The following is a 14,783-nucleotide window of genomic DNA, read 5'->3' as shown; positions in this document are numbered from 1 at the left end:
GTGAGGCACTGGAACAGGTTGCCCAGAGAGGTCGTGGATGCCCCATCCCTGGAAGTGTTCAAGGCCAGGCTGGATGGGGCTTTGAGCAGCCTGGTCTAGTGGAAGGTGTCCCTGCCCATGGCCGGGGGGGTTGGAACCGGGTGATCTTTAAGGTCCCTTCCAACCCAAAACATTCTATGAGTGATTCAGTGATTCTGTGATTTCTTCCTAAAAACTTAAAACTAAATATGAACACTTAAGGATTGAGATGAGAATGAGAAGTTAAGACTAAAATTGAAGGTCCAGGATGTTTGAAGCCACATCTGTCAGAATTCATATTTGATAGTTATCTGCCTCTTTAGAACAAAGGATGGTGTTTCAGTCAGACTGACATAGCTACACTGCAGGCCATTGTGGAAAACTAGTCAGTTCTAATTAACTGACTAGTTAATGAGCTAGTTAACTGGAAACTTGTAAAGAGCTTGAGACAGTGGAATTACTTGTAAAGAACTTTTAAATTATATAAAATTCTAGCTATTAAAAAACTCCTAAGTGCTACAAACGAATATGAAAGTTACTTCTGTGAGAAGTTACTTCTGGGTGCTTGGTTCTAATGCTTCCTTTATGGAGAAGAACACATCAAGTTTTTGAAAAAGCAGAATAGATGTAGATGCTAATTGAGCTGTGGTGATGGCATATGTTCTAGCCTATGGCAAATGCAACATAGCTTAAACTAGCTTACTGCAGAGATAGTTAAGCTGTAGTAGTTGGTCTTTGGTGGGGACTGATAGATGCTGTTTACATGTGTGCTGCTTTTCAGCTTTGTTCAGCTACTTCATTTTGCTGCAGTAACTTAATTGCAAATAGCAAAACTTAGCTGGTTTTAGGGAGTGCCAAAACTGAATCTCAGCTAGCTAGAGGTCGTACAGGGTCATCGTTCTACAAACAAATACTTTAGATGGCATTAAATTAATTTCAGTTTTTAAAAACTTAGCATTAATCTTGGAGTGTGTAGCATGATCAACATCTAAGAAAATACAGGTCATTTTTAGGCAACTCTAGAATAAATCTGGTGCTGTATCACTAAAACTAATGCTCAGAAAAGTCATACACATCAATTTAATGCTGAGACAAGCTTCCAGCACTCTGCTCTAGATACCTTAGAGAAGATTATACCAAACTGATTAAAAGCACTGTGTATTAACTTTTAGTATATAGAAGACTTAAAATGAGAGGTGAGGCAATCAAAGTATAGTACTTGTATTGTTTTCAGAAATTTAATATTAAGCACACTTTATTGTGACTTGAACTTTTTATTGTGACTGGCTCTTTAAATGAAATGCCCTTAAAATGATGCAGGATGGGTGATGAAATGGCAAAAATGTCTATCTTAAATAATAATCGTTCAGAGGGAACATAGAGACTCATGTCAGGAGTACAGAAAATAAGACTGAAGTAGTAAACATAAGTCAAACTGCTTACTATCTCAATATTTGACTTAACTGAGCAGATATTATCTAGTAATGGTGAACATGGCACGGCTGTACTGGAAGGAATAATTTTTAGTTAGCCTATTTTTCTGTTAGGTATTTTCCACTGTATAAAACTTGGCAAAACCATAAAGTGAAACTTAGAAGCTAGCAGACAAAGCTGTATGATCATGCCATCTTTCAAATTTTAATTATGAAGCTGTCAGAGGATTTATGAAGTTAATGTTTCTGGACAGTCATGATGCTGGTAGTTGTAAAGCTTTTTAACTGCTAGAAAAAACTATTAAGTTGAAATGTGTTGTAGGATTGGAATGGAAGCTGAACAAAAAATGCTTTTGGTCCTAATATGTATTGTTAAAAAATAAAACTATTTTTAATAAATTCTATTGTGCTCCTAACGTTTCTGATGATACTTTTGAAGTGGAATAGGGAAATATAAGAGAAGTAGTTGACAGGGACTAAATGGTAGGTTCACCAGCTTTTAGTTAAAGGAGATGATACATCTCTGTATGGATAGGGAAAGACTAAAACGGTGTTTGAAGTTAAAGAATTCTTTTAATACTGGTTTCAAGGCACAGTTATCTTTGCTGTTTCTTACTTGTTCAGTGATGTAAAGTTAAACTTGATTTGTATAGCTGTCCAGCCAAAAGCAAGCCATGCTCCTCATGGACTTCAGAGGTGATCAAGTATTGTTGAAGTTGCTGACATAGCCCTACAGCAACAGGTTTTCCAAAACAAGCTGATAGCTTGATATGTAAAGCACTTCATCTTGTAATATAGATCTATTCAGGTTGTTTGCAAAAGGAACTGAACTTTTATTTTCTTGGCTTTGTGTTCATTCACCTTCATACTGTTTACTGAGGCTTTCGCTTTTTCCGTTTGCAAGAGAGGGGTGATCTGCAAGACTCGCATTCAGATAGGAAAATACTTGCTTCCTCTGTCATCTTGTCAAATGACTGCTTTTGGAAGAGGCTACGTTTTGTTAAAAGTAAACCCAGCCTTTGTTAGCCAGCAATCCAGCAATTGTAGCAAGATGTGACTTGTAAGTACAGTCACCTTCCTGTAGATTAGATATCGTCAGGGTTAACGTAACAGAGGCTGATCATCGGTTTTGCTTTTGTTTCTTCATATATAGACACTCTTCCGAGAGAACATTGTGAACACAGGCACTCTTGTATTTTCTAAAGTATATTAGAAGGGGTATTGATAAACTGCTTTTCTGCTGTATAGAAAAGTGAGTCCCTGGATATCCTAACTGCTAACTTGTATGCTGCCTCATAGAGCAGGTTTTGAACTTTCAATATTGTTTCTAAATATTCCTTGCAAGCTTGAGGTTATGTTAATGATAACAGCTTTTTCCTTGAGTCCCAAAGAAATGCCAAAATGGTCTACTTGATGCATGGAAAACCCAGCTAGAAACTGCAAAAGTACACTTAACTTTGAAAGTGGGTGATTGGTGAAAGAAATTGTCAGTTGCTTTAGTCTGATACCAATCTTCATATCTGTCATGCTGCCAAAATGGGGAGGAACAAACTGAAGATAATCCTATGGAAAAATGTTTAAGTCCAACGCGGAATCTGTGTACACAAGACACTTTGTGGGGAGACGGTTACACAATGTCCTTACCCACTACTTGACTTTGGAGTGAGAATGGTTGGAGAAACAATGATAAATTGCAAAATCATTCAATCTCAGGCATCCAAAAAGCCTTCTTTCATGGAAAGGCTACTTTCCCTGTTGCTACAAGGGAGTTGCAATATAAGCTTTTCAACAGTTGCAAGGGCTGTTTTTATAATGCCCAGCTACACAGAGTTATCAACTACTTAAATTTTGAAGTACTTAGCATCTAGGGGAAATTTAGCAATAACAGCAGTTTAAGAAGCAGAGGTAAATGTCTCTGTGCAAAAATACATATAATACATATACAGGCAGACACTTTCCACTCTGTAAAATGAGAACTGCAAAGAGAGAGAAATCTTGTAATTTGTGCAAAGCCAACTCACTTTTGGATTATAAGTAATTGATAGCAGGTCCTTGTCTTGCAGATGGCAAAGAAAGGGATGTGGGAGTCAAAGTGTGGATCTTGAATCGTGTGGGGTTTGTCATTTGTTTTTTAAATGGGGAGAACTAGACTTCATCATTGTTTTTGAAACTAGACAGACTTTGTCTGTATTAATACACAACAACTAGCCAAGGCACCTTCCCTTCTAAAACTTTGTTTCTGTAATGGTTAAGTGATAAATTTTAGCCAAAGATGATGTGTGCCAGTATTGAATTTTCTTCTTCCTTATTATAGAGCTGGTCACCTTAGCTCTTAAATACTTCACAGTGGGCTAAATCCAAAATGGTTTGCAGTTTTAAAATACCGTGCGCTCTAGTTTGATCTTTACAATGATGTGCTTGTTGATACCAAGACTGGACTTAAACTAAGATTTTTGAAGCTAATGGTCTGGTTCTAAGGATGATCCATCCATATCTTTGCCCATTCAACTTTCTGACACTTGACTTCTTGTTGGCTTTGAATTCCCACGGAAGCAAAGATGGGTCCTGGACGTTTGAATGAGGATGTACTGCAGGGGGATCCAGGGGGGAAGATGTAGTGTTTAGGGACATAAGACACATGATGTAGTCGGGTGTCTCTACTAAACTTAACTGTAGAAACTCGTCTGCCCAAGGTAAGTTGTTTCTATTTCTAGGGCTGGGAAAACTGTATCGAGAATAGTCATTTAAGGGAAAAGTAAAAATATCAGACTGAAGCTGTTGAAAGTTGGTACTGACTTTCATGGGAAACATCTGGAAAGTAAGTAATGATGGAAAACTAAGCATATTGTGCAAGGACCGTGGTGCTTTGTTTGAGACGCTATTAGAGCTTCATTTGAAGTAAAAAGCAAATCTTGCTTTTCTTGACAGAAAATTATCAAAGGCTTTGAAACAAACTAGGAAAACTTGGCTTCTTTTTATGTATGGTGGGAGCTGATGGGTTTACTCTTTCATGCCAGAAAATAGGTTTTTGCTTTCTTCAGTTACATCTCCTATCCTATTTTAATGAGGGCGATAGCTATGTAATAGTAGAAGAAATTTTTTGTGGGTCTTAGCTTGTCCTCATCCTTACTACAGGGTATGTGTAATAAGGGTTTGAATAGGGCCCAGAACATAAGAGACAAAAAAATGGGAATCACAATGCATTTAACCTAAAACCAAAATTTTGCAGAATTTCTGCCAGTTTCAGCTCCCTGGCCTGCATGGGTACTTTAAGTTGTTGTGGTTTGTGCAACAACAGAAGCCTACATCACTGAAAGCGATGAAAGCTGTTAAACATTGGGTCATAAGTAAAGTGTTAAAGAAAATAAGTCGGAAATTGATACTTTTGAATAAAGTGTCATTTGAAACAACTTAAAATCAATGTGCTTAATGTTTTGTGGAAAGCATTAAGAACTCAAAGAAATGGGTATTGGCAATGATGTGAAAAGTTATAATTAAACAGCTTGTTGGTATGAAAGAATATACTCTTTCATACCAACACATGAAGAATGGCACTTTATTAATTTGGAGATAACGTTTAAGATGTGATTTGCAAGCAAAAAGGTATGGACTATAGAGGTAAGGAACTCTGGCATTCCTGGTCTTAATGTTGTTTTCTATTTGGGAAACTTGCCTGGTGCAGGAAGTGGGGGGGAAAAAAAATTAAAATCTAGTTTTACGTTCAGAAAGCTCTGGGTGACATCAGAAGTTAACTTCACATGTTCTTAGTCATAATTGGCCTTATGAACAAGGAGGGATGATTTTAAGTTTGTCATTCTTCAACAATGAAAGGTATTGACACAGATAGAGTTATTCATGGTTGTAGATTTTAGGAATACATGTAAACAAACACTGAAGAATTACATTTCCAATGAATTTAATATGTTAATTAGTGCTTGTAGATAATGCAGCTGGACAACCTGACAACTGGTGGATGAATCAAGTTTTGCAGGAAAAGCTTTTTGTAAAACACTGGTATTTTAATATATTAATAATAGTGTAATTGCCACTGTGTTTTTTTCACATATGTTATGGTTAAACTTGCCAGGATGCAAATACTGCATACTTGTGAATGTGTATTTTATATTGTGGATGTGGAGGATGGGACTTAAGACCTCAGTATCAGAGGGAAATAATTGAAAATTACAAAGCCAGTTTAAAAAAAACAAAGTATGTATAGCCTGGCAGAAGATATTGCTGGTACTGTCTGAAATAAGCTAACAAATCTTGTGTCTAAAGCAAATACGTTTTCAGGGAAGAGGGTTTTGAGTTTAACTTCCTGACCTAAGGATTTGTGGGACATGGGAACCCTGGTAAACTTGGATTCCTCAATCTCTACTTCTTTGTTAAATTATTAAACTCACTTTAAATCAGTTTTTACTAAAATCATAATCTGAATTCCTCTTGTTCATTTTGATAGTGCATCTTCCTTGTTCAGTTTCCTATCTTCTGTCAAATTAATTTCATTTATGTATAGCTCCCTAACAAATCACCACTTTTACATAGTCAAGTAATATAATTATGTGCTTTGAAAATCTGTGTAACAGTTTGCTTATTATGTCAAGCTTAAAATGTGTTCAGCAGTGAGGTGCAGTCTGAAGTATGATTTGTAGTGATCATGACAAATGTGGCGATTCTGTCTAGTATGAGAGAATTGTATGGCCGTCTGAGTAGTAAGATTAAAAATCATATTTATGAATCTTTAAAGTTATGATTTGTCAAATAACTGGGAATTTGACAAATTTCCAGTTCTATCTATTTTACTTTTTGTGGTGGTAAATTTAGGGTGCCTCTGTACTATGGTAGTGGTAGTTCCATGGATCTTGCTTATGGGCATTTAACTAAATAACATGACATAATGAGCTACTTGGCTATCCATGTAATATTCTCTCTAAAAGATTCAAGCTATAATGACATGTTTAGTGTTTGTTGCTTTACTGATTTTAAACCTACCTTGCATTGGGCAAGGCAAAAAGCCAGTTTTATTCACTGCAGCACAGAAATAGAAACTGGAGTTGCATGTAACATTGTGATTGACTGGGATAATCTCAGGAGGCTTTCTCAGTGTCATCAGCCCACCACTTTCAACCTCATTTTCAATACAGATGCATACATCTCCAGTAGACCTAAAGAACAAAGGAAAAAGCTGAGTGCTGGAGAAGCTTGGTATCTGGCAAGCTCTTGTTTACTTGCATAACCTGACATGAAATCAGCTGATACTTTATATTGAGGAATGAATATGGAAATTTCTTTGTGCGTGAGGGATCAAATTGCTTTTAGGAGGAATGCATAGAAACCATTTCTACTTCAAATGTTCCAGTTGTTTTATTCTAAAATCCTGAAAGCTCCTTGTTCAACATAAGTGTTATTTAGAGATTAATACATGCCATTTTTAACTATGCTTCTTTCACTAATCCCAAGGTGAAGCTGAGTAAGTTGTATTAATGCAACAAATGTTTTTTGGAGAGAATAGCTTAAAAATCAGTAGTTCATGTGCTGCTGACTGAGCACACAACTCATAGTTTTTCATTCTTATACTTGGTGCCCTGAACAATTTCTGAAGTGGGAACTTAATGTGGAATAACTGACTCTGGCATAAGCAATTAATGTGATCCAGTATTCCTAACTGCTGGCTGGAAAGGCAGAGGACTGCTTGGGTTTTTCCTAATAGACAGCTTTCTTCCATGGGGAGGTAAATAATGTGCTAAGAACAGTGAACACCTGAGCAGAAAAGCTGCATCTCCTTACTTTGAGGAGGGCCCGATGCCTACTTAAAGATTATTTTATTTTCTCCCCATAGTTCCTATCCTGCTGCAGCGTAGCTCAAAACCACATGCAATGAAGCTAGTTTAAAGCCTGTGGAAAGTACAAGACTTTTTGTAGTGCCATGAACTTGAGAATGAAAAACTATTCTTGTAGAACATACCCATCAACTTTGCTTTCTTATAAACCCTTAACTGATTTAGCTTGCATTGACATTCTGTGCCTTTTCTGTGTCTTGTCTACTTCTTTGCTCTTTCCATTAGATCCTCCTACTACTACCACTCGACTGCCCACGATTCCCTGGCATCCTTCGACTGATGGCATCACAGGTTTAGCAACAGAACCTAGAATAATAGATTTCCCAACATCAACCTTGCCAGCAATGCAGGAAGACACTTGGGGTACCGTCATCGGTAGTGCGGTGGGTGGGGCGCTCTTCCTCATACTTGTCAGTGTTCTGGTTGGAATTATCTGCTATAGGAGAAGACGGACGTTTCGTGGTGACTACTTTGCTAAGAACTACATTCCGCCATCAGATATGCAAAAAGAGTCTCAAATAGATGTTCTTCAGTCAGATGATGTGGATTCTTACCCTGACAGTATAAAAAAAGAAATAAAGCATCCAATGAACAGCTTAATATCTAAAGATTATTTAGAAGACCCTGAAAAACCAGAGTGGAACAATATAGACAATATTAACAGGTACCAGGAACGTTATGAAAGACCAATGGATTACTATGAAGGTGGAACATTGGGAATGAAGTATATGGGTGGTGAATGTTACGATGACAATGAAGAAGACTTTGTTTCTCACATAGATGGCTCGGTAATATCTCGGAGGGAGTGGTATGTGTAGTATCCACTGAAAACTAAACGTGTACCTACAGTTCATTTCATTGGCTGATCACTTTCAGATTGTTTATACTTACACAAGAGGAGGAATAAACTTTTTGAAACTGATTTTTTTTTTTGAAGGTTTTTATATTGTGACTTGACACAATGGAAATACTGAATCTGGGGAAAATGTATTTGAGCTGCTTTTTTTCCCAATGCTGTACTACTGTTTAAGATTTGAGTTTTAATGCAGAGTGCTTATATTGGTCTATGTCAGAGGTAAAAAATGCTAAATTAAAGTTGCCATTCAAAATTGTTCAAGAATACAAAGTGGCTGTCTTGGCTCTCTGATTTAAAAAGAAGTTTACCTAAGGCAATGATCACATATAATCTTCGGGGGCTTCTACTTCGCAGATTATGTGAATTACTCCAATCTGGATACCATCCATGGTAAACTTAATGCTTCTGTATAGCAAATACTTTACCAATTAAAATGAGTTACAGCAGAATCAAAGCTTTATTTTTAGGTTTTTCTGCACAAAAATAAATACCTCTTAGCATTTTAATGAGCCTTCTTGTAACTATGTACTTAAAAGAAGTCATTGCACTGAAACTAACTTATGAACAAAATTTTGAGGAGTAACTGTGTAAACAGGTCAAAGGCTTGTCTTCGAATAAGATAAAAAAATTATTTTTTATAGTGATTGATTTCTAAAGCTTATGCTAGCATCTGTATATATACATACAGTAGGATATTTTGTTAGGCCTGTTAGGCAGGATGTCAAGACTCATTAATGAATACCAAACTGTTTTTTGCAAGTATACAGGGTACAATATTAGAGACCTGTTTCTGAGGCTTTGTGGGAATCTTACTATTGAACTTGAAAGCTGGAGAATTGGACACAACTAAGAAGAAAACTCTAATAGATTTCGCAGCTGGAGGCTAATGTGAATTTGCTTATTTTCCTGGGTGCCAATAAACATCAAGCATGCTAAGAGGTGTCAAAGCATTTGCTAGAATTTTTATGACCAGAAGTTAAAACAGCGGTTTTACGCTGCTTCTGAATAAGTTACAATGCTTGCTTTGAAGAGGGTAACTAGAATTTCAGATTATTAGTAGGGCAGTGGACACTTGCATTGCTACTTCATATAGTGAAAACACACTTTCTGATGGTGCAACTACAGAATCTATGAAAGTGAGTTTAGATAAATTGTGCAGCCTCTGTACCGCAGTGGATTTGTTTCCCCTGCAAATAATTGATACTGGTTTAACAACATGTTCACTTTCTTGTTCTTTCAAATGACATTGTATGCATTGTATGTGGGACATCTCATTTGACACCCGAAGTGGTTCTACTTTGTCCTGAGCAGGTTCACCAAACTAATTCTGCTGATTATGTAGGGAGGAATGAAATAACTTTAAATGAATTACAGAACAATGATAAATTCATAATTAGAATGGTAGATCCTTTGAAATGCCATTTTTAAGTGTTTAGCTCAAGAAAATGAAGCTGATAAGGCTATTAGTATTTGAAACCTGAAAAGGGAAAAATCTCTGCTACCTTTAAAATGAAATAGGCCGCATAATTATGGCTGCTTCATGAGCATTCATGCTGGAAGTTCTTTTCTATCCTCATGATCTTTGGTAGCTTACAGTATTTAGAGCTTCACAAAAATAGTTGTATTGAGCATTGTAGACAATACACTGTGATTGCCTATGACTGCATGTCTTCAAAATTAAAACAACGTCTTTATTTGAAATTCAAATGGAATAGCATCCCTAAATTTAAGTTCATGTTTGGATTAATGAAGTACTGGTATACAATTGACCAAAGTCTCAAGAACAATGGCAAATGATATTGTGTGTATCTGTAGTTTGAGTGCAAACACAAGGGAAGGAGTTAAATATTGAGCAGAAGGTTCTGATCCAAATTATTTCTGGAGTAAAGAGATCATACCTCTCTTCAAATAAAAAATATTTGATATATCATCTTTAAAAGATGGTGTTACTTGGAAATAAACGTAACCATAAACCTGTTCTCCACATGGGATATCTTGCTTTTGTCTCTGTGGATTTTTTGGTTTGATTTTTAAAAATATATATATATTTAATTCCTATGGGTTAATAAGTTGAAATGTTTTGGAGTTGAAGTTGATAATAGGGATAGGGCTTACGCGTGTTGCAATGTTTTGTACATTATGTCTGCTGTAAAAAGAATTGATTGTAAGTACAAATGGCTGTTGTGTGAATAAACTTTTTGTTATGTTCTGGACGTAGGTAGTGTTCAAAAATGTTTGACAGGTATGTTCTTAAAATTGGAGATGAAAAAGCGTGATAAAAGATAAAACCAGAGGCTGGGTAGAAGGAACTAAAGTATTTGAGCTGTTTAAGATGGGCTTTATGGGCTTTTTAGCATTTCCTCTTGGAGACCCTAAACAAGTGTCTTTAGAAACTATTTTAAGAAGTATGAACCCTGAGAATGATAAATAGGGATAGTTGCTGTCCAAACAGTTTAACCACAGCTGATACACTAAGATTCACATTCTTTAAAAAAAGAAAAAAATTTTTTTTTCATTTTTTGTTTTCAGTTGCTGTAGCTCTGCTTTAACCATATTTCTTGGAGTGAATCAATTCCCATCTATTTCTGACCAACTGGTGGTTAAAATGCTGCTTAGCTGGCACCATGCATCTTAGGTGCTCTTTGGCTTGTTCAGCTTGGCATGGTAGTCTGGGCTTCTGATCATTCCTCTGGTTTGATAGAGTTTTTATGCCTACTTTTTTTACCAAAGCAAGTCAAAAAAGCAAATTAAGTGAGCCCTGTGGTAATTGCACTTCAGTTCAGTTGCTGTATATTGCTACATTTGCTGGGATATTGCTGTTTTTCCTGGTGTTCAGAGGTAAATAGGTGGCTATTGTCATCTCACCCAAAATGGGATTCAATGGCTGAACTTTCATTAAAAGTATAATACTTCATGGTGTTTTAATGTTATAGCAGAATTTACCTGAAAAAAAGGCACTATAAAGTTAGTACAGTATGAAACAGTCAAACTCTTCTCTTGTAATCACAAGACCGAAGCATCTTCATGAATTTGGGACCTAACAGTGTGTATTAGTTACCTGCAACTTTCTCACTTCAACAAGAAGACACCCAGTGTAAACTAAACTTAAACCACTTAAAATGCAGTGGTTAAGTTAGCCTTCCACTGATTGATGTGCCCATTCTTCAGAAGAAAATGGGAATTATGGTTCTTATGTATATAGACTGCTATCTGATGGACAGACGGAGCTTATGCCAAGAAAGCTGTTTTGTGAAATAGAACAATGATCACTGAAGGTGTTAATCTTCTGGAGTGAATTAGCTTCCTGCAAGTTGTTTTTCTATGACTTTTTCCCTTTAAGACAGTCGCAAAAAGTGCTTATTTCAGTTTTGTTCAAGCTACTTAAACATACGTGCATGAGTGATCCCAGGGGCGTATTGCTGTCAGGTCTTTCATGCGCAGTGAGAGGACAGGAATCCCTTTATCAGATTGGAACCAAGGTGGTTTGTTTGGGGTTTTTTGTTGTGCTTTTTTTTTTTTAAATGAGGGATGAGAAAAAGATGACTTTCTCCAGATTTCCAGCATACAGGCAGAACAGCGTTAGAGCTATGAGTAATTGATAAAACATATTGCATAGTTTTGGCTTTTTGACCTGTGGATAGAATATACAGCTTAAGAGGCTCTTAAAATTTATTCCGGTAAGAGATTAAATAGAGGATGGTTGTGTGGTATTTGGAGAAACGCAGCATATGATTATTTCTGAAGGAAAATAGCTGAAGTAAACTGCATTTAGAAATATGGTAAAAGTATAGAGCTGTGTTAATTTTAAACTACTTTGCTGTTACCTTTCTGATCTAGTAATCAATGTAGATCAGAGCATTATTTCTGTATGCTACCTGTATTTTACGGGAAAACGTTTTAGTGAAGGTAATGTGAATTATTTTAATTGTACAACTTTTTGATAAGCCTGTTGGTGCAAGTTTGAAACACTGATGATACTGAATTAAAGTATGCTAGCAGGTTTCAGTGTTGTGAGACTTAAAACTTACTGAATTTGTAGCATAGTGAAATGGGTGACCTTCAAAGACTGACAAGTGTGTTAATTTAGTATGAGTTCTTAAACATCAGATTTGACAATGCTGAGGTCAAAAGAAAAATTATTTTAAAAGGAAAAAAAAAAGCTTTTCTCCCCCCTTGATAAAACTTATTTATAAAAATGACTTTCTTGTAGGTTGAAGTGTGAAGTCCTAGAGGTGATAGGTGGTCTTAGGGGTTGCTTTGATAAGTGTAAGCAAATTATTAGTGAGTTGGCGTGTTCATTGCTCATAGCAGTATATCTTTTTTTCCTTGCTTTTAAGTTTCCCTTTTTCCTTTCTGCAGACTGTAGTGGCTTTAAAGAAAGATTGCTAATAAAGCCATAGTTGTCTAGCTTTTTGAATTAACACCTCATTTGCTCATGTAAGTGCAACGCATATGTTCTGTAACTTCATCTTGCCTTGAAATCAAAAATAAAAGTATGCAGCTAGTATTTATTAAAAGTAGTCAATGAAATTTTTTAAGTCATATTAGTGATTCATGAGCTCTCAGTTTGACCAGGTTTTTAATTGGGTGACTGGAGCAAATACTGCAAGAGTGCTAGTGCAGGACGAGGCTTTCTCGTTGGTCATGGAAGGAAGAAACACTTCTCAGAGCAATGCTGAAATAGCTTATCTGAGTATTGAAAGTATGTGAACTTCTTAAAGGTGTAATCTATGCTATCACATTGCAGATGTGCCATTTAAGCAGACATCTTCTGTTGCTGTAGCAGGGGCTGTGATTGGAGCAGTCCTTGCTCTTTTTATCATTACCATCTTTGTGACAGTGCTGCTGACCCCAAGGAAAAAAAGGCCATCCTATCTTGACAAAGTGTGAGTATGTGTTGGATTTTTTTTTTAATTGAAAGCAATATGCGGAAAGCATTTGTTCTATACAGGAATTTAAATGTCTGAGTTTCCTTAGCAGCTGTTCAGCTGTCATAATTTCAGGGCTGTATTTTCAGAGTAGACAAATGTAAAATCACTTGCATTTCTAAAAAAAAAATAAAATAAAAATGAGGAAGCTAAGAATGACTTCAGAGGTAATATAATTCTTTATCTCTTCAGAAGGGTTTTTTTGTTTTGTTTAGTTTTGAAAGAAGATGCTCATTGATTGAATTGGAGGGCAGGGGAGAGGTCCATCTTGACTGATGCCAGAGACTACTAGTTTATCGTAACTGTAGGTCTAACATGAGAACAAATTGACCACGCTTTGCAGAAGTGAAGGTCCTCTAAGGTTTATCCTGATATGTGGGTAAAATGAAGCAAGCACCCACAGACGTGTGCTTAGAAATGATTGACTTAATGTGCTTTCTGGAATGTTGGTTGCTTCTTCAAGTCTCTGGTGCAGACATGCGGTTTACTTTTTTAAGCATCCAATATGGTCGAACAAAAACAAGCAAACAAAATAAGTCTGAAAAAAATTTTCTAGTTCAAGTAGATGGTGTCTAGACCCTGCTTGGAAGGAACATGCATAAGGAGTGATGATAGCTTTGAATATCTGTAAATACAAGTCTTTTCACACATGCCATATATAGTTAACACTGAAACTGAATGAGAAATGAAAGTGTCTGTTGTGTGTGCATATACTTAATGAGGAGTAGAATAAAATAACTTAGTGTTTAGCATAAAATGAGTTTCAGCATTCGAATCTCTTGAGCTAGCGAGATGAGTCAAGTGTTTTCCTACAACTGAATAATTTCTAACATGGTTAGAAATATTGTTTTCTTGTTTGTTTCTCTGAAATGCTTCAGCTACAGAATTTATATGAATAGTCTTAAGCATTTTAATTCTTTTATAACCATTTGCTTTCACTGAGAAAGTTACAGTAGAGAAATCTTGCATGTCATAATTCATTGTAAGGCTTTCTCAAAGTCTCTTCAAAGAAAGACTCTAGTAGCAAATGTTGCTCAAGCTGTATCTCATAACATAGAAATGATGATAGATACCAGTAGTCTCTAATCCTACTTAGTTGGAGTGTGTGTGGTAGAGTTCAGTCTACTTAACACCTTACACAATAAAAAACAAGTTATAGGTGGTGCTTTTCTACGAAAAGTGTGTGGCTGAATTATTGCCGGGGGTGGATGTGTTAACATTACAATACTTCATATAGGTGTCATTGCTGACTGAAATGTGTGTGTCCCTGAGTGTTGCCTGTTGGATGATTTGGCAGCTAAAATAAAAAATATCTGACCATTCAATTGGACTCCACAAACATGGCATGTCATATTTCATTCTTTCTTTACTACAGGATTGATCTTCCACCCACTCAGAAACCATCCTCCTGTGAGGAGAGAGCATTCCCTGTACCACAGAAAGAAGCTATGCTTCAGGTGAGTAAGAGGTTATATGCATCTCAAATTAAGGTAGGAAAAGTGTTAACTTTCCTTTATTATGTTAATTTAGTCTGATTTTGCTTTTCTGGTGATGTTATGGAGTTTATCGATTGTTGGTTCACAAGCCAGAAGTTTCCCTACGTATGTGATATCTGAATCTTACATCCTTGGTGTTAAAGTCATCCTTAAAGGTCAGGAAACGGATAAATAGATCCTTTTTCTGTCTCGGTGTTTGACAGACTCTGCTC

General features: G+C 36.3%; 1 protein-coding gene across 2 annotated transcripts in view; it reads left to right on the top strand.

Moving 5' to 3' along the window:
- The window catches only part of PVRL3 (poliovirus receptor-related 3), a 41,645-nt gene that overhangs the window by 14,155 nt on the left and 12,707 nt on the right, over positions 1-14,783 (top strand). The window contains exons 5-6 of one of the 2 annotated variants that reach the window (XM_010567303.1): positions 12,895-13,033; positions 14,451-14,532. In XM_010567303.1, coding sequence (XP_010565605.1) covers positions 12,895-13,033; positions 14,451-14,532 — 221 coding nt within the window. Of the gene's footprint in view, positions 1-7,516; positions 8,418-12,894; positions 13,034-14,450; positions 14,533-14,783 lie in introns of those variants that run through there. The other variant, XM_010567302.1, reaches the window with a different exon arrangement.

This window comes from Haliaeetus leucocephalus, unplaced genomic scaffold (assembly GCF_000737465.1).
Source record: "Haliaeetus leucocephalus isolate CR32 unplaced genomic scaffold, Haliaeetus_leucocephalus-4.0 Scaffold228, whole genome shotgun sequence".
Lineage (NCBI taxonomy): Eukaryota > Metazoa > Chordata > Aves > Accipitriformes > Accipitridae > Haliaeetus > Haliaeetus leucocephalus.
Note: the sequence above shows the minus strand (reverse complement) of the source record. Positions and strands in the feature narration are given on the sequence as shown.